This window comes from Coturnix japonica, chromosome 3 (genome assembly GCF_054131305.1).
Source record: "Coturnix japonica strain WE chromosome 3, WE-NBRP24, whole genome shotgun sequence".
NCBI classification, from domain to species: Eukaryota; Metazoa; Chordata; class Aves; order Galliformes; family Phasianidae; genus Coturnix; species Coturnix japonica.
Window position 1 is genome coordinate 15,398,842 of NC_140665.1, and position 27,625 is coordinate 15,426,466.

The following is a 27,625-nucleotide window of genomic DNA, read 5'->3' on the forward strand; positions in this document are numbered from 1 at the left end:
AAAGCAGCAGTCCCAAGATCAGCTCCTGGGGGACACCACTTGCCAGTGGCTTCCACCTGGACATAGAGCTGAAGCATAGAGGTAAATGTCTATCCACCTGTCTGCCTGCCCCATGATCTCTCTAGCAAGGCAGGCAGGCTGCAAAACTTGACTGGAATGGTGGCTGTATTACTTCCCTCCCAGAGGCTGAAATTGCCTCTGGATGTTGCACACAAGTATGCCTACCTCCCAAAGCCCTTCTGTTATACAGCTCTGAAGGTCTCTCTCTTTGACCCTTAACACTGCCACTCCTCAGCTGGGAAGAAGCCAAATTGCTGGTAAATGAAATGACTGCACCAGCAAGAGTGTAGTGTATATTTAGCAGTCCTGGACAAGCCTGTAATATTTCCAGTCTGCAGCAATATAAAAATTACATGCTGAAATCATCTACAGGCTGGCAATTATACAGCTTTCGAATTGAGTATTTAAAAGCATCACAGGATCTGTGATTTCTCTCACATGTTGATTGAGGCAGCAGGATAAGGAGGTATCTTCCTTTGTCTGCATCTTTTAAGTAACTGATTCAATGCCTATTGAAACAGTAGTCAGCTAGTAGCTGTGAGTAGCTAATGGGAAGCAGTTGGGCCTACAGCAATCATCTGATGTTCTTCCTAGCACACAAGGACCAGTGGAATCCAGCATAATGCTCACCAGCAGCATCCTGCAAAGCATACTTTTTTTTGAGTGCTTCATCTCTTCCATTTGAATCTAATTAAAACTATAAATGAGTTCCTCTGTAACATGATCTGTTGAGAAATGGCAATGTTGAAGTATTTCATTCATTTTTTCTTTTTCTTTTTTTTTTTTTTTTCCTTTTTTAAAGTATGTTTTTCACTTTACTCACTGGCCTACCAGAAGAAAAAGAAACTGCATGGTTCTAATAACTTTTCTTGTTCTTCCCAACTGGAAATGCCATTAGTAACCACTTCAAAGACACAATACGTGCTAATATCCCCAAATAACGTAGGAACATTTCCACAAAGCCTTATGTTGTCTTCCTGTGCATCTCCTGAAAACTAAAATACACTGTGCTACTGAGTCACCAAAGAACACCACCCATCCCAGCCTCCCAGCACTGAGCTACATTTTAAAAATGTCATAGTGGTTCCTTAAAGGAGTTTTGTTGTCTTCTATTTTTTGAAGCTTTTGAACACATTAACATTGCAGCTAATGTGACTCCAAGAGAGACAAACTTTGGGCGCAAGATTGACCCAAAGTTTCCACAGCAAAGCCATCTGATGCTTACTACAGCACTGGGCAGTACTTCAGTACTACTATACTGAAATGGTAATTTTTGTGTCCCAACACAAGAATATACTGCAGCATTACGAGACAGGAATGTGTACTTTATAACCAAAATGGCATGTTTTATTAGCTATATCCTCCCAAATTAACCCTGTTTTTCTCATCTGACCGAAGCAGGGAAGCTGCTCAATCTGTTTAGTAACGCACTGCAAACACTAAAAGTGACTGAATGCTACAAAGAAAACATTCCATTCTAATTCTCCTCTAATGCAATTTGCTTTTCTATTTCATCAAAAGGGTACTGACAGGACTGCAACCAATCCTTTGATCAAAACAGTAATTAGAATGGGAAAATAGTTTTAATCTTCAAAGTCAAAGATTCTTTAACTGACTCTGATTTGGCAACTGCGCAAAGAACCCAGGATACCCAACAGTTCCCAAGTGATTTATTAATTAGTGGAAAAAAGACACAGGAATAACATGCTTGCTTGCTATTGAATTGACAAAATGTGTTCAGTGACTTTATCTTTAATTAATATTGCCTGAATAATCATAGAAAAATGGCTCCAAATAAGACTGGCTCTCCTGCACGGTGTGACAACATACTCCTTTGAATGTCACAGTGAAGCACACATTAAGTACAGCCCCAGTCCTCCCCATCACACGCCTGTCAGCCAAATCTGTTGGCCGTCTGGACCTTTGAATGATATGGACATGGAAATCTAATATCAAATCAGCCCTGTAAATCATCTACAATCTATGGAGCTGAAGGAAGCAATCTTTGTTTTTTCTCTCACACAGAGAGACATTGATAAAGTGAAATCTAATTCAGCCTAAGCAGCTTAGGAACAAATATATGAGTCTCGTACAAGCCCTGTGATGCTGACTGTTAATATGCACTGCCCTGATGGAGAGAGGGGAAGAGGGGCCCAGCCCTTCTAAGGCCTGTGGACATCCAAAAAGACCTGAAGGGAAAAAAAACACAAAACATTTTCCCTACTCTAGACAAATTCATTTCTCCACTGATCCATAAAGGAACTTATCTTCTGGAAGGTCTTCTAAGTTACCTCAATCTACATAGGTTAGCACACTGTGTCAGTGTGCCAATCAGGAAATGTTAAATTATTCCTTTCATTTGGGATTTGGTTTGCCTAGTATTTCATTGCTGTCCTAACAGAGCAATATCAGATACAAAACTAGAATTACTTTAACATCCAACTTTCAAAGTGTGTTTCTTTGAGAACTATTGCTGACTTCCATCTGTACCACCCAAACTGTGAGAAGGAAACATGTACACTCCTCATAAAACAGTAACTTCAAAGTATGTTCCTGGAATTAAACTTAAGCAGTCAAGAAACTTCTGACTAAAAAAGGTGCACATAGCAAAACTAGACATGCGCAATGTTATGTGGTCCACAAAACAGGTGGGTTAACTTACTTCTAGGACAGAGACATGACTTAATAAATTAAACCTCTACTTGTTATTTTGCTGGAATGAGGTTCTGTCTATGAGCAAGAACTGGAAAACAATCAGCTGCATTTAACCAGTCAACTTGTAGTTCTTTAAGAACAACAAAAAAGGCCAGCAAATATCTGAGTTAATTGTCATCATTATCTGGTAGGCTGTTTCATGCTGCTCTCAATGCTATGACTTATGCAAAGTCATCTCAGCATGTGCATTTATCACCCATTTGAGTCTTGCTACCCTCAGATTTAGTTCTCTTCCTTTCTGAGATGTGTTTTTACACCCTAAATGTGCTTTTGTCCTTTGTTGAAAACAAGTCTGAATCTATGCACTGTGCCAACAAGCCTCAATGCGCAGATTTACAGCTTCTTTCCGAAGCATGCTAAAATCAGAGAGATTAGAAAGATAAATAACCCAGAAGCAGAATATTATTCAATATTAAGTGGAGATCTTCAGACTACAGCTAAAGTTGCTACTTTTGCATACAACAGGAAGATGGTATTCACTGCTTCTTTTTTGCTATGACTCGGTGAGAAGAACCATACCAAGACTTTCTTTAAATGAAGTTCAGATAACGAGCTTTTAAAAACAATGAGAACGGACAGCCTATGTTTACAAAACTGACAACTCATCAAAGCAGAAACAATAGATGACAATGTGACTAACAAGAGAAAAGGAAAATGACGCAGATAAAAGAGCAACACCCACAGCATGACATACTATGGCCACTTACGCTTTTTCCAGAAATGCGTCCCTTGACATGTTCTGTGCCAACAAATTTGTTGCCAAACTGAACACTTCATCTGACCATTCCTACAGAAATAAAAGTTGATTAAATGAGGCTTAGTTTAGATGTTTACTTTGCTTTTGTATGTTTTTAAAAGTGATAGCGAGAACTGCCTAAGGAAAGTCTGAACTTGATTTTTCCAGCCACGGTTTCCCTCCTTGTCTGCGGGATTAGAATTTCTCATCCTGCAAACAATGAAGACTATTACAAATAGATATATGTTTAAAGATATCTCATTTCAAAGTATCAGAAAAAAGTCATATGGAAAAATGTTCGTCCTCTGTAAAGCATGTTTAAGATCCTGGGAGATGTAACACACCCCAGAGAAATACATTTTCTTGTGTGTTTGGCGCTACTCCAGTTGACATACTGAGCATTAAAAAAAACTCTATACAACCATCCTTTAAAGTGAGGCTGAAAGGGTTTACACCCCCCGAAACTAGGCAAATCTGACAGTGCATGGTACAGACCATAACATATCTCTTGCTGCAATGCCTCTCCTTGTAAATTTGTTATAAGGGCCTCTGCATCGCTCCCTCTCAAAACAATCCCAGACTTGAAACCGTTCAGACAACAAATATCATACTTCATCTCTTATGGCAGATACTGGATTAAGAACTGTAATTACAGACTCCATCTGAGATCTGATCACCCAACATTACAAAAACACTTAAAAAACAAACCAGAAGATGCATATATGAAACAAAATCAGTTCTGATGTATCAGGAGAAGGGGCAACTCCAATTAGAAAAATTCCACTTTTCCCTTAAACGGAGATCTTGTTCCTCACTAAGGCAATTTTGTCTCTGGCTACTGCCATAGGCAACAATTGTGCCCCGTGCTCATGGAAAGTTACCCTTTGCCTGCAAGTACAGAACTTCAAGATCTCCCTCACTTTTCCTTTCATTTTTTGCCTCATTCCTAAGCGTATTTCTGAAGTCTTTCCCCAGTCTCTTCCCAGGCTTCTAGCAAGACTGAGCCACACATATAACCTTAAGTTCAGACTCTCTCAGCTTGTCCTGTTGCTTGTTTCCCTTAACAGCAGCACATTTTTTCCCCTTGCTTAGTACTTATTTGCAAATGTTAATAGCAGTTCTTTTTAATCACAGATGCAGTTCTGGAGTGCCCATGTTTCACTCCTTTAAAGAAAGGAACAAAAATATACATCCTTTCAAACAATAGGACTTTTTTTCCACCCAACTTGATGAAATTTTCTGAGTTTACTTTGAAACTAAAATTGTGTTTTCTTTCACATTGGTGCAGATGCAAAACTCCTTTGACCACAAAGATGTCCACTCTTCAGGAGTTTTCAACTTTCTCCTTTGTTTCTGTTTGTCTGTTTTTGAGGAAAAACCTGCAAGAGGGGAACTTCATTCTGACAGAAATTACTGATGATGAAGAGTACAACTGGCTTCCAATGAAACAAATGTTGCTGTTACTTTGGAGCTTACCAGCTTGTTTTACCTAAAAGACCTCACTTGATGAGGTAATCAATTTCAGAGAGTTTATGACATTAATATTTTATATACACACATTTTTAAGGTGTTCACATTTATTCTCTGAAGTTAACAGATCAGATGTCTGTAATCAGTCTCATGCAGTCATTTCCAATGAAGATAAGATATACCCATAATTGTACCTCCATATAGGCTTTGGATATCCTTCAACTACCAGAGCCATAAATCTGCAGTTTACAAATTCACACTTCAGCCTCTTCTAAGGAGGGATGAATTCCTGGCAGAGAAATACGGATATTCCTGCCTCCCTTCCAAACAGCCACATTGTTCAGGAGTTAAACAATTGCTGCTGAGATATCCTTCCCCTCCACCTCTCATGTCTACTTCCATTTTTATTTCACTTGTTTTTCCTTCTTAGGTCTAATTTAAAAAAACAACACAGTGGTGTGAGAAATAAGAGAAAAAGTCAGTGTAAGCAGCGTGACTGCTCTTCTATGACTCCTGGAACAAAACGTGTGTTAAGTGCAAAATCCTTTTTTTCCTCTTGGCAACTCATTTTTCCAGGCTCAAAATAGGCTCATCTTGTAAACACTGCTTTGTTTGGGCACTAATAATAGCAGTTAAAACTCCTCCTTGTGACACTAACAGTTACAAAGATTAATGGCGACACAAAACATTGTTGAGAAATCAGAAACAGATCTTTTAGTAGACCTTGATTGGCTTTGTTTTGATCTCACTGGCTCTGCTGGGCTTAAAAAGAATTTCTAAAAAATATATTGATGGCTTTTCAGGAGTAGCCCATAACCCAGCTCTTCATTCTCTTTGTCCGACAGCTTTTTCACAGGAATTTAAGGAGAACTCAGTTATTACATGCTGGTCACAAATGTTATTTATAAACACAGCCTTGCCATGTTTCTTTGCTTGCTTTTCCTGGTTCTTCCAATGATTGCATCGCCCTTGCAAAACATTCTAAGGGCTACCTGCAGGCTGAGCCATTTCTAGTGACACAGGTACCACATCACAAGTAATAATTGCTAATTGCTTCTCACATTTATAGTGTTCATTCCAGGCACCAAAAAGCTGCAACTGAAAAACCAAGATCACAAAACATGCCAAGGATCACGTCATCTTCCCAGGCATTGGTCTGAACCCTCAGCAGGAGGGGAAACAACAGCCCTGAGCAAAGACCCGAAGAAATAAAGGAGATGCTTTTGACTGACTTTGATGGGCTGCACCAAGCTGTGAGCCAAGATGCGTCTCACTGCTTTCACAACCGAATGGTTCCATTTCCTTGGTTTTGCTACACTGTGTGGAGTAAAGCCTGCTCCCCAAATTCATGCACAGTGCTCCGTGCAGCTTCCTTTACCAGCAGCAGCGATTCCAGAAGGCAGTGCTTGGTGAGAGCACTCGGCAGGGTAGAAGGCTGTTATGTGTAGAAAGAAAACAGCCTACTGCTGAAAGGTTATAACAGCTCTGAATCACCGCAGTAGCAGCAGACTCCTGTACAGTTGCAACACAAAAGGAAAATATAAATCTGGGTATTTTGAAATAGGTCTACAGCAGTGCCAACAAACTGTTTGCAGACTGATCCCTTTTGGTAGAGGAAGAAGCTTCTTGCCTTCCAACACATTCAATTCCAAGCGAGTCACATCCGTCACAGTAAGAGCTTCATGAACCTGCTCTCCTTTTGGCTACATTCTGTTACACTAATTCATACTTATACAGTTCCTGCAAACTTAACTAACAAATCATGTAACTGCTCTGTGCTTCGGTAGGTAGCGTGAGAGCAGCAGTTCATTTTGAGATCTGTTGCTCAGTGAACTCATTTCTCTCATCCATTACATGCATCATGATACATACCCTGAGACATTTATCTCAATGGGAGAGTTGAGATTTTCGTCCTAAGAAATGACAGGACAGATTCTTCAAAACATTTCCTTCAAGTCAGAACTGACTACGTGAGAGACAATGTCCTTGCATGCTTGTTTTTGGTGGAAAATTAACCAAGAAAGTTACTGAAATCCTACACTTCCAATATCATTATGAATTTTATATCTTAAAAATAGATATGTATTTCTTATTTTAACATTTTACTGCACTGAAAAACCTCTTAAATATTAAAGAAAAAAACAAAAAAGATGTATATTTTGGGAAGCACATTAACAAACAACCTGTGAACCATCTTTGATATCATATTACTTACAGAGGAATTCACATTCTTATCAATGGAACTGATCCAATGCTCATCAAATTGAAGAGCAATGAAATTCCTTAGGCTCTGAGTATGGATCTCTATGGGCAGGATGTGCTTGAGTTGATGTGAGAGTCAGAGAAGAGAGCAACAGGAAGGAGACAGGAAAGATGGGAAGTTCAGATTTGAAGTTACAGAATTTGGCAGGAGAATGAAATATCATAGAGGAGATGCAGAGGTTCACAGGTTGGACTTCATGTTGGAACAGAAACATGGAAAAAGAGCATCTGCTCAGAAAAAGTCCAAGAGTAAAATTATTTATTTAGCCTTGCTTCTGTAGTACTACACACTTGTAGACGCTCACAAACCTTGTCCTAAGACAAGCATAGACATATCATGTTGAAAATAAGCAAGAGTTGCAGCTGAGCTACTTCTGTTCATTATCCAGATGTGTCCAGCAGTGTGCTTTTCAGAACACTACCTAAAGGATTTCAAGCTGCTTTCTCTGAGCAAACCAGCTGGTCAGCACACTTCAGCTCACCACACTTTAAATATTAGTTGCCTTCTCCTGGAGGAATGCAAATGAAACAAAAACATTATAATTTTTAGCTCACTGAAAGCAACTTCAAAAGGCCACAGCTCAGGTCTTCATAATTTTCCCATAACTTAAACAGCGGAGGTGATGGACAGTAAGCTTTCTGCAAAGGAAGGAAATCTCATAGAGGAATGATTTTAACTTCCTTGTTAAGATCCGTAAAGTCTACTTTGACTCTCTCCTGTAAGGGATGGCAGATTGAAAAGGTGGGTATCAAAAATACAGGGTTAAAGAGAAAAGTATTCATGTACTGAAAAGAGAACGGTGGGGGAGTTATTCACTGGCACTTCCTTTCCCTGAATGTCAGCAAGAAGTAGGGTCAAAATTTGCATGTGTGACATTTAAAACTTCTTGCATTTAAACACCTTCTTCTGAGCTCCCCAAAGAAATTCTTTCTGCTTAATGTATTTACTTATAAAGACATCTGAGTCACTCCATGGGTCCAGGAGAGGTTAAAGACCAAATTCTGTGGTCTAGTTCATAAAAAGTAAGAAAATATGTTAAACAAGCAAGAATTCTTAGATGTGTTCAATAGCAATCAAACTGTTTTAATTGAAATAATCAGCATATTTAGTGAGATTTCAAAGTAAGTGAAGCTAGTCTGCAGTGCTTTGAGAAACATATCAGTCAGGCATTGTTGCCTGAAGGTACAGTATGCATTTACTTGGCCTAACATGTACTAATAAAAAGAAAAATTCAGATTCTTTCTCACTCAGATCACAGAAAGTACTCAGGACTTAGAACAGCAAAGCTTCTCCAAAACATGGTTTTGTCAACAGCTTTTCAATTTTCCATTAACAAACAGAAAATGGGTCTAAAATACCAATTTCAGAACTGTCTGAGCAAACAGGTTCAGTGATTGCTGGCTAGACAAGAAAGGACATATGCTTCTGATTGAGGTGATTTTCCCTCTCCCTTGGTAAGAGGTAACAATTTTTGCTATTAAAGCTTTAACATACCTTTTCATTTTCTGTCATATGCTTAGTTTTCCCCTTGAGTTGTATCAATTGCCATTACTTTAGCAGTGCTGACTTTCTTAACCATGCCTGTAGATTATAGCTACATGTTCTCAAGTCTGAGAACACCACTTCCCACACAGCAGTCACTGGGATCACCATGAACTTTGCTTCTATGCTTTCATATAAAAGAAACAGAGGGAACTGCTCCCACCAGATTTACCAATTGGCTAATGAAGAAAGCAGAAAGTTGGCAAGCAAAAATTAATCCATTTAGGTTTAAAACTTTCATCCTGATCATTTTTTAACTGGTCTGACATCTTCTGGCACTTGTGTAACAGAGTAACTGCTCACCGTTGTTAAATAGCAGCTGGTTATACAAAAATCATCTATTCAGAGCAATCTAATGGACTCAAGGATGAAAGCTGTATGAAAGCATGTTCAGTGCATGGTTATCTGGAGGTTATCATCTGAATTTATCTACATGAAAGAAAGTGAAAAGAAAAGCTGCTTTGGATGCCATTTTGGGATAGATAAATCCAAGAGCTTCCACTTCATTAAGTACTTTTAAATCACACAGAAGGTGAAGGAAGGAAAAAAGTAAACATACACAAGTAACAACTGTAACTTGTTTGTCAAACACAACTGTGTTTGCTGTGGCTTGTTGAACAGAAATGAAAGTACTGCCTACCTGCATGGAAAAATTACTTAGCTGAGGTACAACCCTTTTCAAGAGATATTGGCAGGCAAAACACTTGAGTAAAGCTGAATTCGCAGCACCCACAGAAAATGTCATGAGAGCAAGTTATATTAAGTATCTGCCTGCAGACACACTTGAGGATGCAAGGCAGACCTGTAGACTCACACTGCTCTGATGCAGGTCAACCATAAAAAGTTGACAGATTGTCCCTAATTTTCACACATAGAACTAGCATAAAAGAGTGATAACTACTGAAAGGCATCAATGTGTCCTATACTTGTTATATCAGAGTAATAATTTGCATATATGATTATTTTCACAGTTCTTACTTGGGCTTTAGATAGAGTAACAAGAAGTGCTCAGAAGATGGGCACATACATCTGTGACATCAGATTTGCTGAACATATTCCCAGAAAATTATGATCGCACATTTCTTCTTTCATATGGAACAGCATAGTTCTATAGCAGAATTGAGGCTCATTTCATAGCAATCTCCACTTTTATCTCATTTATCCATATCTCAAAACAATACTTTAATTTCATATGTCACAGATAAAAGCACATTACCTTTGCTATGTCCTCTTGAAATGCCACCAAGTTCAAGTATGATATATTGACCAGGTCTGGTCCATAGACAACAGTTATCATTCGATTTTCCAGTCGACTTCCAGCATTCCCAGCATCCAACAGCTCACGCAGCTTTGGATCCTGCAAGTAACCATATCACAAAATACTTCAGTTCTGAAATTTTGTCTTATTTCAAGCATTTTAAATGAGATTGTACTAGATTATGGTCTATTAATTCTTCATTAAAAACTGTAACGTTCATCACAGATAATATTAAAAAATCTCTACAGTAAACCTTTCAAAGCCTCTGAGGTCTGTATTAGCACAGTATGGATGAGAAACTGTCCAGTTAATGGCTGCAATCTCCTATTGTCAGCTATTTTGGCTCTTTAGCAGATGTGAACTATTTCACTTGCTGAATATACACCATCTGTTCAAAGGATACTGGCCTCAACAGAAGGATTCACTCTGATTTTCCTAGATTATAGATAAAGCTCAAGAAAGGAGAACTTAGCTTCTCATAGCAAATGAAAAAAAACTGTCTAGAATTGACTGCCCTAACTATATGTATGTAAGCTTGGTGATGCTCTCCTTCTTCAAGTCCAAAAGGCTATACATTATTTATATTACGACATCTATCTCACTACATAACATCTACATGAATATATATATATATATACACACACACACATATATATATATATATATACACATACATACACACACTGTTTTACTAGCTGAGAATAGTCTGAACTTCAACTTCACTGGTAGCTTAAGAAGCTTAAGAATGTGAGAAACAACTTCAGGTTATACTGTAGCTTACAAGTTTCTATCAGATCAGACTGTAGCATTTCCAAGAAATGCACTCACAAAGCGTGAAAACTGCTTGGTACTCAACAACCTCAGGATGAAGTTTATAAAGGCAAAGGTAGATGAAAAGCAGTCTTGCATGACTGAATTCAACCCTTTAATAGGGTCAGTATAATTTGAAAGTTCAGGATTCCTCTCAAGCAAGGTTTTTCAGTCTGGTATAAATATTTAAAAAGGACAGCAAAGTAGATCATTACAGAATTACACTCAGTTTCTTCACTAATCTCTACACAGAATCTGTTTCTGGATTTCAAAACTTCACAAATCCATGATGCGGGCTGCATTTCATTCTCTCGTGAACCTTTTCCCACCTCTGTCTGCAGACACATTTGTTATTTACAGTGCTTCTTAACTTCTGAAATACAATCGAAATTTCAACTAATACAAATTACATTTTATATTTAAAAAAATGGTATGAAGGGCCATTTCTCATGGATGAAACTGTACATCCATTGAGACCTCAGCTGAAAAGACAACAGAGTTACGTATATACTCACTAAGTATTTCCCAAGGTTTGGGAGAACATTTTGAAGTACGGTATACTTTAATAGGAAAGAAGTTACAAGGCTGTCTATCATAGAACTCTGAGCCTCATTAAATACCAGGTGCAATGGCAAGTGTTGCAGGAAAACAGAATAATCCTATCTGGGAGTTTAAAGGAGGGATATGTTTGTGCTCTGAGACAAAGAAGATTTCAGGAATAAACAAATTAATGATGTGTTTTTACATAACAGAAAGGCAGAAGAGGGATATAAAAGTAGTTGAGTTCCAGTGACGTGGATTTGAAGAAAGACAAAGAAATTGTGTTAATTAGGATTTAGGAGAAAAGCCAGAGAAATGCCCTGAAGATACTAAGTTAGTGGGGGAGTACAATTAGATGAGTTACTTTCTATTTTATTTACAGGTTGGATGTTATAAAGCATCGTCTAATTTCTTTGGGAGATCAGAGTTCATTTTCTTTTAAATTCCTACTTTTTCTAACTCAAAATCAAACTGATATATGCTTCTACTAAAGTGGTTGGCTGGGAAGAATATCATTCTTTATGATCTCAGATAGGACTGTCGGTTTTTACTCTCTTTCACATACTTGTCATTCCTTTCTTCCTTTCCCCGACTGAAGCTATTGCTCACAGTATCACTGTAGTGATGAACTGCAATCACATCAACAAAAGAAGAAAGAGGGTAACCTTTCCCCCTCGTATTTATAGTCAAATATAAGATGCATCTCTGATGGATCATCCTCTAGTTTGTCTAAAACACACATTAGTCATCACAGAACAAACTGAAACCATATTTGAAATGGGATGATTTATTTTTCAAAGCAAAGTCATCCCCTCTCCTCCTCCCAGAAAATAAGAGATAATTTGGAGCTGGCTTTAGAAATGCACAGTAAGTGGCCAACCAGGCAGTATCAGTATGATACGGTCTTCCAAATCACAAAACTGTTCTCCAGGTTTTAAAGGCAAGAAATAAGACAGATCATTCACCTTGGGCTGCCTTGTTAGGATGGGTATTTTTCTATTCTCTTATGACTTCTCAACAAAATCTGAAACACACAATCCCTTCTAGCAACACATTATCTGACTGCAATGTAACACCTATTAATAAAGGGCATCCACTGTGTATCCTAAGGCACTTCAGTACAATCTTCCATGTGCTCCATTGCACAGACTTAAAATAGAATATTACCTATCTATAGCTATGAATTCAGTGAAAGGAAATAATCTTGATACTAACAGAATTCAGGGCCTTTCTCACCACTGCCATGGGTGTATTTGCCACAGCCAAGGAGCTCTGTTCCTTTATTACCACTGCACATACCCACATAACTACAAATGCTGCTCAGCAGATCAGCAAAATATTCTTTACCAACATCTTGAAGACTATCAAAGCTCTACAAACCAAACATTGTTGAAAATGTCAGCAGGTTTTCCCATGGAGATGAAGATCCTGTGCTGATAGGAAAGCATATGGGGGAAAAACACACACACAAAAAAAGAAATGAAAGAAAAAAACAACCACCTAGACAGTATGACCAAATTTAGCTCCTTTTACGTAAATTGGATTATTTTGATAATTCCATTTTGAGGAATGAGACTGAAAGTCTGATGCTGTTTGCAGTTGTATTTAATATACTGGCTCATGAGCACGCAGACTGGCTTTGAGAGTAAGCTCTTTGCAAGACTGGGGCCTCATTATGAGCATATCAATCTCTTAGGGAGACATTCAGAAGAGTGATGTCTATTAAATACTGATCATAGTCATTTTTTAAACATCTAGGTTACTGAAGCTCAGTCATTTTAGGGAACACATCCATGGGATGCTCAATAAGCAGCAGGCTATTGATGAACCCCATTTAAGTCACATCACTTCCTTTTGCAACACACTGATTTGATGATTTCAGACGAAGAAACATCTTACACCACTTTTATAGAAAAGGTTTGGGTGTTAGTTTGCATCTTCTCTCCCACTGAGGTCCTGCAGGAGCTGCAGTTCAAGGAGCAAAGCTGCCCGAAGACCAGCCCTTAAGCCAGGCCAGATAAGCCAGCATTTATGCTGGGACCTTTCTGCAGCTAAAGGACTGACAGATTCCCAAGGGAAAATGTGAAATGTAAGCAGGAGAGTACAGAGGAGATAACAATGATGGCACAAACAGCATTAGAACCCCCTACAGATGAAATGACCTACCTCAAAATGAGGCAAGAGGTGGACAGAAGCCTCAGCCCCTTTGGGAAATAAAACAAAATCCTCCCTATTTGTTTCTGCAGTCTTCCCTTTAGAAAACTATCCATGGAAAATATACCGTAAATCAATGCAAAACAAAAATAGAAAGTAGAAGAAAAAGCAGCCAGAAACATGAAAAAAGGGATTATGGAATTTCTACCACATTCATGAACAACCACTGAATAAAGATGATTTGTTAAAAACCAGGATCCTGTGTACAGACAGATCAAAACAGATTTCAATCAGGCTTCCAAACTTTCTCCTGCTGTATCTTCTTCCACTGGAAACCGTAAAAATAATGTAAACCTAAGGTGTTTAACGACAATGACACTTTAACTGCAATCTCTGCAAAGACTGCATTCAGCTGTGGCTGGAGTGATGAGGATATAGCTCGGTGCTGAAATTCAAATCCCTGCCCGCTCTCCTCTGTGCATACAGTGAGCGCTGCACATCTTTTAATATGATCGCCATCTCTTTTGACTTCTTTCTGAAAACTTGCTACACGCCATCTGCCTGAGAGGATGTGCCGCTGCTTTTAAAGCACACTGCCATACCCAAAATGCTGCCGTGAGATGTTACAGATCAGCCCTCATAACCAATTAGCAACACATTTCACCTTTGATTTGATGCAGGGAACCACGACACAAGCACCAGCCTGGGAGCTCTACTGCTGCTGTGGTTCACCTTATGATGCATGAAGTACTTGGATATCAGATAAAGAGGCACAGTCTCTTCCTCCCAACAACCTGATTTTGCTATCCATCTCTCCTTTACCCTCTCCAAGCCAAAAGCATTTAGGATTTACTTCGTGCAGCTCTCAAGCATTGACTTGAACACATCCAAGGTGTCACCTTGGATGCTGTGCAACCTCTCATGTTCCTAATGCTTCACTGAGCAATGGCAGTGTTTCTGGGAGCAGCTGCCTGTCCTCAGGAGGACGTTAAGCATGAGCAGAGCCTGTCAGACTCTAAAGACTTCCCTCAGGGCCTAACAGTTATGGACGACATAATGGCCAACTGGAAGAATACCAAAAGAGTCAGACAGAACTTGTAGGTTCCTGAAAATGATGCAACTCAAGTGCTGCAAGATAATCTTTTAGTTTTTGAGTACACTTAAAAATACAAATGATCTAAGTGAGTAATTATAGAAAATACCACAGCCTGAGTTGAACAGCAGTAACAGTAGTGTATATTGTCCTACTTCTCATTTACAAGTGCTGTCCTGTTACCACAATTTGTGTGGCAGGCATAGATCAGGACTCCTTTGTCTATACTGCATGTAGATGAAATTACACAAGCATGCACTGTGTACAACAGTCCAGTGCGCATAACATGTCATACCTTCCCTACTCCCAAACAGCTGCCAATCAAAACAATTTTCTTCTCCATCTCATGCAGTAAAACATCACCTTTCAGATATCAGTTAAATACAGAAGTCCTACTGAAGCAATAGGTATGAGGGATCCCAAAGCCTCCAAAAAACAGATGGCTAAAAAAAAAAAAAAAAACAAACCAAAAACACCCACCAAATCCTATGTACAAACTCAGTGTAAATCAGCTGCTTCCATCATTCCTGTCAATCTGACTTGTGATTTCCAAACAACCTCTGTTTCTGGCACTACAAGTCTAGGAACATTCTTAGTTCAAAACACTATATTTAATGAAGAAAAAATGTGTTACACAGGAATAGCTAGAATTGCACATTTAGTCGTACATTTTCAAGGTTCTACATGTTTTTTATTTCTATATTCCTTAGACTCAAGTTTTTAACAATCCCATACTGTTTTACTTGTGTCCTTATGACCTCAACATTGAAAAAGATTGAAACAAAACTTAAAGTAAACTTCAGTTCCAGTGTGTGGAAGAAAATTTTGAAGCATTCATAACTGTTTTGTTTATTTGTTGTTTTTAAATTTTTCTAATGCTTTAGGTATCCCAGGAAAGAGGGAGAGGGAAGAAGAAAGAAGCTTAATTTGACAGCTTCATATGCAAAGAGTTTCCCTTGAAGAATTCAATCATTATGCTTAAATTAAACAAAGAACCTTGTTAAAACAAGACTTTACATTGTAACTCTGGCCAAGAAAAAACTCCCACAGATTTTCTTGAAATAGAACAAAATCTTATCTTCAAGAATGCCTTATCAGAGAGTATTCATCAACAAAACTGTATATATACATATATAGCTTGTACTTTTTGAATATTTGACCCAGATTCCCAAATGCTGTATCTTAACACTTGAAGCACAAGTAGCTATAGCAGAGGCACCGTGACTTAGAAATACTGAGCTACTTCTAAAACCAGACTGTGGATAATTCAGGACTTAGCAGATTTGCAAAGCACTGACTTGCTGGCCCACAAAGCACCTTCCTAGGCAGGAGTTTCCCAGCTATCTCAGCCAGGAATGAAATACTCACCTGACAGCCTCCTCTCTCCCTACAGAGCATGAGATGCAGACGGGAGTGGGTTACAGGAGACAGGTTTGGGGCCCCACACACCAACCCTGTCGATGCAATGAGACCAAACCCCTGTGCTGATTCTTAGGAAGTAGAGAGCTGCAGCAGTGTGACCCTCAGAAACCAAATGCTCTTGCTAACTGAATTAAATTTACCACTACCAACCCCCATTCAGATTTCAGAGCTGGTTCAGATGCTGTTCCTGTCACACATCCCTTAGCAACACTACAGGCCTGAAAACTTCCAAATAAGTGGATTGACAGACTCGACTATCAAAGTAACACATTTCTTCTCCCTCCTTCCTTTGTTGAGACCAAAGTAAAACGTATCAATAGTTTATCTTTCAGCAACGCCTTTCACTGACTAGACAGAATGTCCATATGTGGGAATCATAACTACAGAACTCGATGAAAGGATTCTGCCTGTCTTTCTTAATGACAATCATGTGAAATGAAAATACTCCAATTAGTACATCAAAGATACTCAAAACAGTGTTCTCCAAACTGTCTTCTGTACTATTAACACAGAATTCACAGGAAGTTTGATATATGTTCATTTATGTGACAAACTCACTTTTACCAAATTCACAATCATTAATCCTGGAATGTTTAGTCCAGTAAAAATAAAATGCGCAGTGTGTTCTTTCTGTTAAGAAATCTGTCTTTGCACATCTTGCAAAAGTGTATCGGATCAATAAATGACCAAAATACCAGCAAGCCTTCTTTGAAGCTGCTTCTCATTTCTAGGGATAAAAATGTGTCCTAGTTTGGCACACTATCTCCATGGCCAGAAATGCACAGAAATAACACCAATGTCTTGTTTAAAAATTGAATCCTTCATTTGGGACTATAATTCCTGTGTAAATGATCTCAGTGTGTACAAAACCAAAGGATGTTTCTTAAAAGATGACTCTAAGCAAATCTAACTGGACTCAAGTTGACCATCTGCCCAGCTAATTACATGGAGCATTTCTAGAGTATTGCCCAGCTCCTCTGATGGAGCAGATGGGCTTGGTTCTGCTTTCTAATGTCCATTTTTTTTCCTTAGAGTTTTAGTTTTGCCAGCTTTAAACTGGGCATAGTTTAAAGACGCTGCATTCCAACCAACCCCAAGGGTGAATGCAAACTTCCTAACCTACCACATGTGGTATTTCTCAAGGTTGGTTTTTTTTTTTTTTTTTTTTTGGTTGTAATTGTGGTTAACATTAAAATACTTTGTCTCAGTTTACGTTAATTTAAATGACAACTTAGAAAAGGTAAAATATCTAGAAGAAATCTACTACCATAAACAGTGGATGTTTTCTAGCTCACTGAAGTTTTACCCCTTCCTATTAGCTGCAAAGGGTTTGTTATTTTACAAACTTTAACACACACCCTGCCTTTCTCTTTTTCCCTTCTCAGAGTACTGTGAGATTTTCTCCAACGTGACTTTAAAGAAATAGATGAAGAGAAAGCTCAGAAAAGAAATATCTCTCATTTTCATGTTCCTTCTCTTAATTCATTTTCTTAAGTCTATATTAGACTATTGGAACTATAAAGTCTTAGGATCAAATTATTTGGACAGTGGCTTACATACCACATACAAGCAGGAATTGCTGGAAGATCAGCTGAATTTCCACATATCTGTAAATCTCCCAAGGTACTGTTCTTCCAATTATGAAACATTGTGTAGAGTTATTTTAATAGGGTTACCTCAGAGAGAGAGGTACATTCAGCTATTTATTTATATTGCATTTGTAAAAATCGAAATGCTTGGAACCAGTTGAATGAGAGGAACTGCATGAATGCCTACCATGCTTTTGAGTGTTCTATACTGGCTAAAGCTTTCATTTTAATGTATTTTTTCAGCTGGTGGAAGTATGCATATCCAGATTGTCTGTAGTGCTGAGAGCATCAACTACCTAGCAGGTATAAAAATAACAGAGGAAACACAGAAAGCTATAATTGAAAATATCTGACTAACGAGCAGCTTATTATCACACCATTTCAGTTACACAGATATAAAAGAATGAGACATCCTGCTTGGTCACGCTAGCATTATTTCTTACCTGCTTGTAGGACACATTTTTCTGTTGTCACTGGGAGAACTCTAGGTTTTAATAGTTGCTATAACTTTGTTTTTTTCAATTACTAAGTCATATGGGATGCATATCAGTAAAGGTTTCAATTTACCTGATTTTAATTGCTGTGAACAACCACTATTCCCATTACGTTCAAATATTTAATTCCAAGAAACTCATTAGCAGTATAGCAAACAAATTCAATGATGCAGCAACAGATTCTACCCTAGTGACAACATGGGGAATGGCATCGAGACTTGCAGAAATAAAAAGTACAAGCTGCTCCTGCTTGAGCTCCAAGCACACTTTTTGCCCTCCTGGACAGTACCAGCTGCTCAGCCCTTGCAAATCAGACAGTGATCCTTCTCATGCTGGCACACCCATTTCATTTCTGTTTCAAAAGGCAGGTACTAATGCACCATCAGTTGTCACAAAACCTTAACTTCACTTTACTACATACCAGTATAATAACTCAGAAGCAAAGATACATTTACAGTCTCTTGAAATCTGGTGCACAATTAGGCAGCACAAATGAGCCTATTCCCTGCAGGTCACCTAAGTAGGATTGCCCCAGCTCAATGTCACCATCCAGCTCTGCAGGCATCCAAGCCAGGCGCCACAAAGGCAAAGGAGCATTCATTACTTCAGAGATGACTGGACTCTGAAATTCTGATTCCTGTCACAATATCAGCTGAAAAGCCACATGGCTAAGTAATTCATCCAGGTGAGGTCAGTGCTTAAGATGATGAAGTATATGTAGTAATCTATAATCAAAACAGAATTGATTTAAGATTGTTTTTTAAAAGTTGGTCAGCATAATTTTACTCCTGATAAGGTGATTTTCCTAAGTAGATCTTAACTTCTTTTATAAATGTGTAACAAAAAAAAGGGAAGAAACAGGTTATTTTAGAACACGAGTTCTAAGAAGAAAAAGTAAGCAATCTACCAGGAGTGTGAGTAAAGAACTATAGATGTACCTTCTGGCTGTGTCTCTCAAGCAGAGACAAAGGAAACCAAGAAAAAAAAGCAGAACTTAGATTTGGGTGGCTGTGTGATAAATTAATCTCACCACCTGTGAAAAGTATAAGAAATGTGTTCAGTCACTGCTGAGAACATTCCAAAAGAGCAGTCTTTGATGAGCTGCTGCAGAGAGAAGAAATCCTGCAGGGAAATCACGAGCATTAATTTAAGCAGTTTGTTTTGCATTCTATGTTATTGAGAAGTAATCAACAAAAAGAATATTAAACATTGTGGATGACCGATCTGATGTCAGACTAAGAAGCGTGTAATGCATCGACTTGAAGAACAGACCTAGTGGAAATCCTGAATACTACATACCCATGAGCAGCCAAACAATATCAGAATATTGAGATGAGTGTATTGGAAAATGATCTCCAAAGAAAACCGACTGCATCATGACAAGAAGAAAAATCCAGCCGCAAACCCTGTGGGACAGAAACCAACTTTTGCATATATGTTATAGAACTAAACCGAAATTTGCCCGTACACACATATGGAGCACTATGAAAAACAACTACTTGAAATAGTGTCAGCAATCAGGTCTATCTTGGTCCTTCAAGTTTCTCCTTTCCTGTTAGTTTTTCTCATGATTCAGAAAAAAACCAATAAAGTCAGTAGTTGACATTCTTACCAAAATCAGACAAAACTCATTGAAGAACTCTAATTAAAAATATACCTCCATCCTTGATGTTCATTTGCTTACTCTTTCCCAGGAAGAGAATGATTAAACATTTTATGAACATGTAAAGAACCAAAGGATGCTTAAAACCTCAGAAACAACCAGAAAAACTTTGATGATCTCTGAATGCAAATGCCAGATGACGCAGTGAAATAAAGAGAAAACCAGAATTCTATATTAACTTACATCCTTAACAACTTTCCTAACATCAAGGATGTTGACCTGGACTTACAGCAGTTGAGAAAGAGTGCAAAAAGGCAAAGGAAATTTAACTCTTTTTTTTCTTGTTCAAATCTTGCCAGTCTGCAAAGAAATCAATTTCTTACACCTAGAATGGGAATCAACACTTTTCTTCCTAATATCATTTGCTAAATGATAGAAAAACTCTTAGTTATCCAAGAATTTAATGAACTACATCCAACAACTTAAGGCTGTTTCATTTAGATAAGAGGTTTTCCAACCAAAAGGATAAAACAGCATTCAAAACAGTGGAAAATAAAATATATTCCTGTGTGTATAAACTACCCAAGCAGTTAGTTAATTCAATAAATCAGCTTTTAGCTGCAGAAAGTGAAGCAAATGGACCTGACAGCCAGGCTGCAGCCAAAGAGTACACAAAGGGCTGAGGAAAGTCCTGGGCAGTTTTGTAGTCCCTGTTTGGTAACATTTCCTGAGGACCCCCAGCTGAGCATTTGACTGAGCAAAATCATTCACTGCAGGGTTTGACAAAAGTACTTCTGAGAGGTCATAAGGACTAATACTTTCTGAAAAGTGAATTCAAACTATTCCGTGCACATAAAATTACCGCACTTGGGGTATGCTTCATCCACCTGGATCCTTTCCAACACATAGTTACATTGTACCAAACTGGAAGAATCCTCTGCAAATACAATAACATCCTCTGTCTCTTACCCAAAACATTACCTGACACTATGTGTTTTCATATATAGCTCCTATAAAGACAGAACTTCTTAGTGCGCACCAACTTCAATACAGAATTTTAAAGCTTTGTAAGGTAGGAAATAATACAAGAACGGCGGTAATAGATTAATAGATAGCCAAAGGTTATCTATAGGAAAAACTCACCAATGCTGATGCTTTCAATCTAGCTGGAAATTGCTGAGGCTGGTCATCCAATCTCCACAAAGGAGTGATCTCCAACAGAGATTCTGCATTAGTGGTGGTCAGCCCTTAAATGAAGTCTAGGAGAGGTAGAGTCAGGCTCCACCCCTTCTGGGAACACACTGAATTACCTTCACCTGTGCTCCTACAGCTGACTCAACACTCACCTCAGCTGGTTAATCAGAGGTTCAGGCTGTGATTACCCATTTCCTATACAAGCTTCTAAAAAACATTTCAGTTGTGATGGTTTTCATCAATTTAAGCTTTTTTTTTTTTTTAAAGTGCCCTGGCCCTTAACCAGTAGTTTGTAATTTCTTCATTTAGACTAATCAGATAAATCAAAGAGTGCAAAGCACTTCCCACAGAAAGCATCAGTGAGAGACACACAAACCTTCTGACACAACGAACCAGTGAGCGTTAACATTAGACCATGGTGAAGGCTGTTTTGTAAACAGTTTATCACGGTATTTAGTTACACTAAATAATTTAAGATAAGCCTTTGCTCTCCAAGATCTGTGTGCTTCTGAAGGACTGTTTTGACTTTCCAGCTAAGGTAAGGAACAGCTGTATTTGCAGTGCAAAGCCAATTTCAACAACAAGCAGCTGCCAGAAAGGAGCAGCAGACAGGAAGACAGTATGAAAAAGCAGCAATTGTAAGAGGATTTACGAAAGCCAGGCCTTGGTTTAAAGCTGAAAGGATTTAACAAGTTTGGATCAGACCATCAGTGAATCAGATGCACAGTTTAACTCCTGATGCTGCTACCCACAATTGGTTATCCAGAAATGCACACCACTTCCTCTGTTCAACGGGCTGCAAAGACAGAGTGATCCTAACCTCCAACAGGAAACATTACTTCACTTTCCAAGGTAGATCTGATGTTTCACAGCGTAATGCACAAATATGCTGCAATTCTAGAGTTCCTTCTTTCTCCTTTTCTCCTTTGCCAGAAAATAAAGAAACAAACACAAAGAATGGACATCTTTTCAGATAAGAGAGGCCATGATACACTGAATTTCAGTGTTTTTGTTTCCACATTTTCCTCTTACCTCAGTAAAGTGTACTGAATTTTTCTTATATTCCTACTAACTGCTCTTGCCTCACTTAAGACATTGCTCATCAGTCAGCACCCTTCTAGGGAGGTTAAAGTTCAATCTGACAAAGTTTTTATCATGCAGCCCTAAATAAAAGGGAATTTCCATGTTCTTCATTTATCTTTACCAAACATCAGACTTTGGATACCTGATCTTTGTTATTTTGATGCCACGTCAAGCTTTTCTCTCTTTTAACAACTGTAGTACTATAAGGTGGAATGATACAAAGACAGTAACAGATATTCAAAAGGTTAATTATAGGGAAAAACTCACCAATATGGATGCCTTCACTGGGAAATACTGAAGCAATCTCCACAAGGGAGTGACCTCCAAGAGATGCTGCCTTAGTGGTGGTCAGCCCTTAAATGAGGTCTAGAGGAGGTGGAGTCAAGCTCCACCCCTTCCAGGAGCACAGCTAGATTACTCTCACCTGTGCTCCCTCAGCTGACCTAATACTTGCCTCAGCTGATTAATCAGAGGTTCAGGCTGCGATTACCAATTTCCCATACAAGTACATAGAGTCTGATTCAGATGTTTCAAGCACAAATGGATGTAATATTGATGCCCCTCCTAATAGTAGCTGCAGGATAACCTAATCTATCTGAAAAATTAACAAAGCCACTTTACTAACTTGCTAGATGGTTTCAAAGAATTAAATGTGATAGACAAATACAATGGATTGAAATTAATAACATATTAAAATAAATAAGAAAAACTGACCAAAATTGTTTTAACATTTGCATTTCCTAGAAGTAAAAGCAATTGCAAAAGCCAGGCTGACAGCAATCCAAGATGAAATTTCTGAGAAGAATATTGAGACACTTCTTGCCTCAGTGTCTGACTCTTCTCTGCTGTCATTTTGCACATCACTTGATTTTTTGCCTTCTTGTCCCATTTGTAATTCGGGTCTAATTATACTCACATCTTTTGTCAGGCACCTCATGATTGGTAAAGCTGGGAAGTGCTACCCATGCCTGTCATTTATATGCATGTTCCAACAAAAAGCTCAACGCTTCTTGACAGATTCAACATCTTCTTCCTTCATCTTCCTGATAGCGTTTCTCCACAAACTCGTGGTTGTTTTTGTGTTTTTTGTTTGTTGTTTGTTTGTTTTTGCCTATGTTTTATTCTGGTTACTCAGGATGTATATAGTTTCTGATAAGAAATAAATTTATAAAATTCTTCTTAGAAGTCAAGGAAAATCACAGTGCAGTTATTCACTGTTGGCCACACTTTGTCTAAGACTGGGAGGAGAATATTCATACAACCAACTCTAGGCACGTAATGCTGGAGAGGCTATTAGAGGGGTGACTGTCCCAAAGCAGGAGCCTTAGCCAGTTATTTAGTGTTATAGGATGACAGCCCTCAATTCTCTGCACATCCCACTGGAGTCAGGATGATAGGCTCAGGCCATTGCGGTGCTGTTCATGGAGGTTTTCCATGCTCTTTTAGCAGCCTATAAATATAATGGCAAATTCGTGCTCCAGTGAAAGGACTGAAATGGATTGAGAATGAAAGCACAGAGCATAGCAAGCTTATTTGCTTTCTACCAAACCCAATACAACACTTAACCAAAGTGCATTAGAATAACAAAGCTGCTCTGGAAGGATGCCCACTGACTTCATGAACTAAGAAGAGGAATTACTGAACGGTGACTTAGTGATCTCAATCAATTTGGTGATAAGGAGAAAACCGAAAACTTGCACCTGTGCAGAAGGAGAAAAGACACTCTTACATACATCAAAAAGTAAGCCAGCCTCTAGAGACCTTCTCTAAGATCCTTTCCAGACAGTGAAGTAATGCTTACTGTTACAAAGCAAACACCCATTGAAAAATCAAGACCGTATTTTTTAAAAGCTCGCAGAAACTCAACATGTTTTTTCCCCACAGATCAAGTGTCAGCAGCAGCTGAGGAAATACCTGACCACAGCATATTCTATTAGATCAACTGTCACATAAATTCTCTTTTGACTGAGAAAATGCACAGCCACAAACAAAAAGAGGGAAAAAAAAGAAAAGCAAAAGAAGGATTTTCCTCAGAGGATTTCTCTGAAAGCTGTTTAAAAGTGCTTCCAAATTCTATATGAGTGGCATTAGTAGAAGAATGATGTACGTAGACTTCAGAGATGCTGAATATAACATACAGGCAGACTGTATGGACTAACTTCAGTGCAAGCTATACTATTGTACCTTCTGGATCACTTTGCTATGTCTTGGCAGAAGTGCTGAAGCAAGTACACAACACTTACAAGGTAATGCATCAATATTACAGGAAAAAAAAAATGAATGCAAAGCTTTGCTCAAAAGGCAGCTCAACTATCTGTAGATTGCATGGCTCAAATATCAAGACACATTCATTGTGCACTAAAAGACAGACCCCCTAGTTGATTAGGTCAGAGGAGCTGCTGAAGCCAACCATAGCTTCCCCCTTGCCTACAGGTTCAGTTTGCTTTCAAAGGAAGGATGCTGATCTCATACTGCAGCTATGGGGGACCCAGATGTCCTACAAAATAAACACAACTTTAGGACACCGATTCCTGTGACATCCAGGTGTGGTAACTGCATATGTGTCACCATCCTATCCAGTGGCCAGGAAGGGCTGTGATCAGGACTTCATTGCACCAATTGTTGCACTCTGAGAATAAAAAGATTTGTGATGGACTGTGCTGCTAACTCCCAGAAGTGAAGCTGTACCATGTGTAATAAAGTGTATTAAGACTTGCCTTTGTGAATAATCCCATTGATTTTAACATGAAAGCCAGGATGAGTAAGTCCCACATTCAGCTGATAACAAAGAAGATACCCACAGAATACAGGAAGAGTTTGGTAGGTGTGGGCTGCTTTCATGTAATGCTCCCAGATGGGTTATAACAGTAATGGGGCGATAGCTTCCGACCAATGGCAGAGTAATTAGACAATACTGAGTCAAGCAATGAAGTGTGTCCCTTCCTCCTCTTAGTGATGCTGATTTCTCTCGTGACTTTTGATGAGAGTTGTGCTTAAGAGGACACTAAGCACAGAACAAAACTAGAGCTGATATCTCAGTTGTGCTCAGTCCCTATGTTTCTGGTGTAACTCACGCTGATGGGGCAATATGTACACAGCCAAGGTGTCACTGGGCTGGCCAGAGGATGCTTAATTGAAGCACCTGAATGGTCCTATTAAAATCAACATACTGCAGATTCACACATAAGTGGTGCTGAAATTTTACCCTTTTCTTAATCTTTATTTTTTATTTTTTTATTTTATACAGTATTACATTCTTTTTATATGTGCTGTAAAAAGCCCTGACATTTCCAGTATGGCTGGAATGGGTTTTCCCACAAAGAACAACAGTTTATTTGTTGTATTGATGTACCACTTTCTGACATGTTTGTTTCCAAAGGTGTGACAGTATTACAAGAGCTTATGAAATAAGAAATGCTTTTTAGGGAAATGTACACACTTTCGTAAAAGTTCTTATTTAAAACGAGTTAAAAATAAGCCCTTAAAATCTTTGAAGAGTTATACTGCTCAGAAAGAAAATGCTGAGAAAACAGATTGTTTTTTGGGCAGTAGAAGAAATGAGTAAGTGGCTTTGATATTTGTAGAACAGTGCCACCTGCAACAATGACATTTGCTTTTTCCTTTCTAAGACTTATTTAAAATATTTATACTTGAAGTTAGCAAGAAGATTCTTCATGGTATGAGATACAAAGAAGGAAGTATTTCTGAGGAGAAACAGAAAGGCCTTCTGTTAACTTGTATGCTTTGGGAATAAAACAGTGCAAAAGCAGATAGAAAGGAGGGCTCACATGCCTAAAACAGTTGTTCTAGATACATAGATAGGATGTTTTTCAAGTGTAATTTTAAATCTACTTTTGAACAGATTCTTATAAACCAGAGACCCAGAACTACCACCTCCAAGAACCTGGAATTGAAATTAGTACAATCCATTTTCTGAAATGAGAGAAATGGAGGAAGATGAATTATTAAGAGAAGAATTAAGTTTTGTTTGGACAACTATGGTAATACCTATACCTGTGCACACTCAAAGAAAAAGAAAAAGAAAAAGAAAAAGAAAAAGAAAAAGAAAAAGAAAAAGAAAAAGAAAAAGAAAAAGAAAAAGAAAAAGAAAAAGAAAAAGAAAAAGAAAAAGAAAAAGAAAGGGAAAGGGAAAGGGAAAGGGGAAAGGGAAAGGGAAAGGGAAAGGGAAAGGGAAAGAGAAAGAGAAAGAGAAAGAGAAAGAAAAAGAAAAAGAAAAAGAAAAAGAAAAAGAAAAAGAAAAAGAAAAAGAAAAAGAAAAAGAAAAAGAAAAAGAAAAAGAAAAAGAAAAAGAAAAAGAAAAAGAAAAAGAAAAAGAAAAAGAAAAAGAAAAAGAAAAAGAAAAAGAAAAAGAAAAAGAAAAAGAAAAAGAAAAAGAGGTCCACCAATGTGCTAGACCAATTAGTCTCCCAGGGCACAGTGAAACTTCTGAAGTTTCAGACTGTTCTATGATACCATGGAAATAAGGCACAGAAAGAAGAGCTTTCAGGTTGATATTGTTATTCTTCTTCCTCCAACAGTTTCAGTTCTTTGTTCAAACTTCTCTTACAGGACATGAAATTGGTCATTTCCCTGGGTCACAGTTTCAACCCATGTGGCTGTCTCTACTGTGAATTCCATCAGCTGCCATCCTTGACTTTGTTTAGTTGAAAGGAAAATTAAATGCGTACCATATAATCAGCCTGTGTTACAGTTTTCTTTTCTGCTGTTAGGGTGCAATAGCTTGGCCTTTATTTGCTGTTAATAGGCTCAGTATTAGTTTTGATAAAATAATGTAGTGTTTGTTCAGCTCTCAAAATAGAGATACATAAAAATGCAAGGCAAGTTAGCTATGCGGACAGCTATTAAGTGGAATCAAGATGGGTTTAGTAGCTTTAGTACTTCTAGAAGATATCAAATTAAATTAATATATTTATTTAATTTCTAAAAAGAAAATATGAATTTTAAAGTACTTCAGCAAATTATACCGAGTCACTGAATGCAATTCACTATTATTTATCCACATTTTTGTACCTCAGTCTTTGTTTAATACTATTTAGATTCATATTCACAACACTGTCAACCCCAAGTATTCAAAAGCCATGAGTCACCTACCTTTCAAAGAAAGAAACTAAAAATACAGGCTGCACATTATTATAATTGTTATCCTCGTTATCATTAATAACAAAATTTTGTAAGATCTCTGCTTTCCTAAACTAATTCCTGTACCTTCTGTAACTCATAATTTCAATCTGTTTGTCACACCCAGGGGAAATGGAGCAAAATTCAGAGTCTGTCCACAGACGGGACGGCCACACAGGAAATAGGCACATCCCAGTACAGTTCTGCCCCTGTGAACTGGAAGTACTGAACAGGAAGACTGAATATGAGCACCAAATAATGAATGCTTCGTGACACAAGTCAAACATAAGGTTAACTCTAGAAAAAATTTTCTTCATTAAATTGTACATCATTAGCAGTAAAGGGTCTACCACCAAGTTATCAAAGGTGGAACTCTCATGCTTTTTTTTTCACATTATTGCAATTATACCTGAATTGTACTGTAATTTCATATTCTTAGCAACGAATGCATCCGTAAAGA

The 27,625-nt window shown here is 38.1% G+C and overlaps 1 protein-coding gene across 7 annotated transcripts in view; it reads right to left on the reverse strand.

The window, feature by feature from the left end:
* PLCB1 (phospholipase C beta 1) overlaps nt 1-27,625 on the reverse strand; it is a 346,674-nt gene that overhangs the window by 141,572 nt on the left and 177,477 nt on the right. For all 7 annotated transcript variants that reach the window (XR_014943800.1, XM_085541097.1, XM_015857085.3 and 4 more), the window contains exons 4-5: nt 10,003-10,143; nt 3,483-3,562 (exon numbers count right to left, since the gene is read on the reverse strand). Coding sequence is in view for 6 of the 7 variants with exons in the window: in XM_085541097.1 (XP_085397223.1) it covers nt 3,483-3,562; nt 10,003-10,143 (221 nt within the window). In the remaining variant the exon portion in view is untranslated. The remainder of the gene's footprint in view (nt 1-3,482; nt 3,563-10,002; nt 10,144-27,625) is intronic.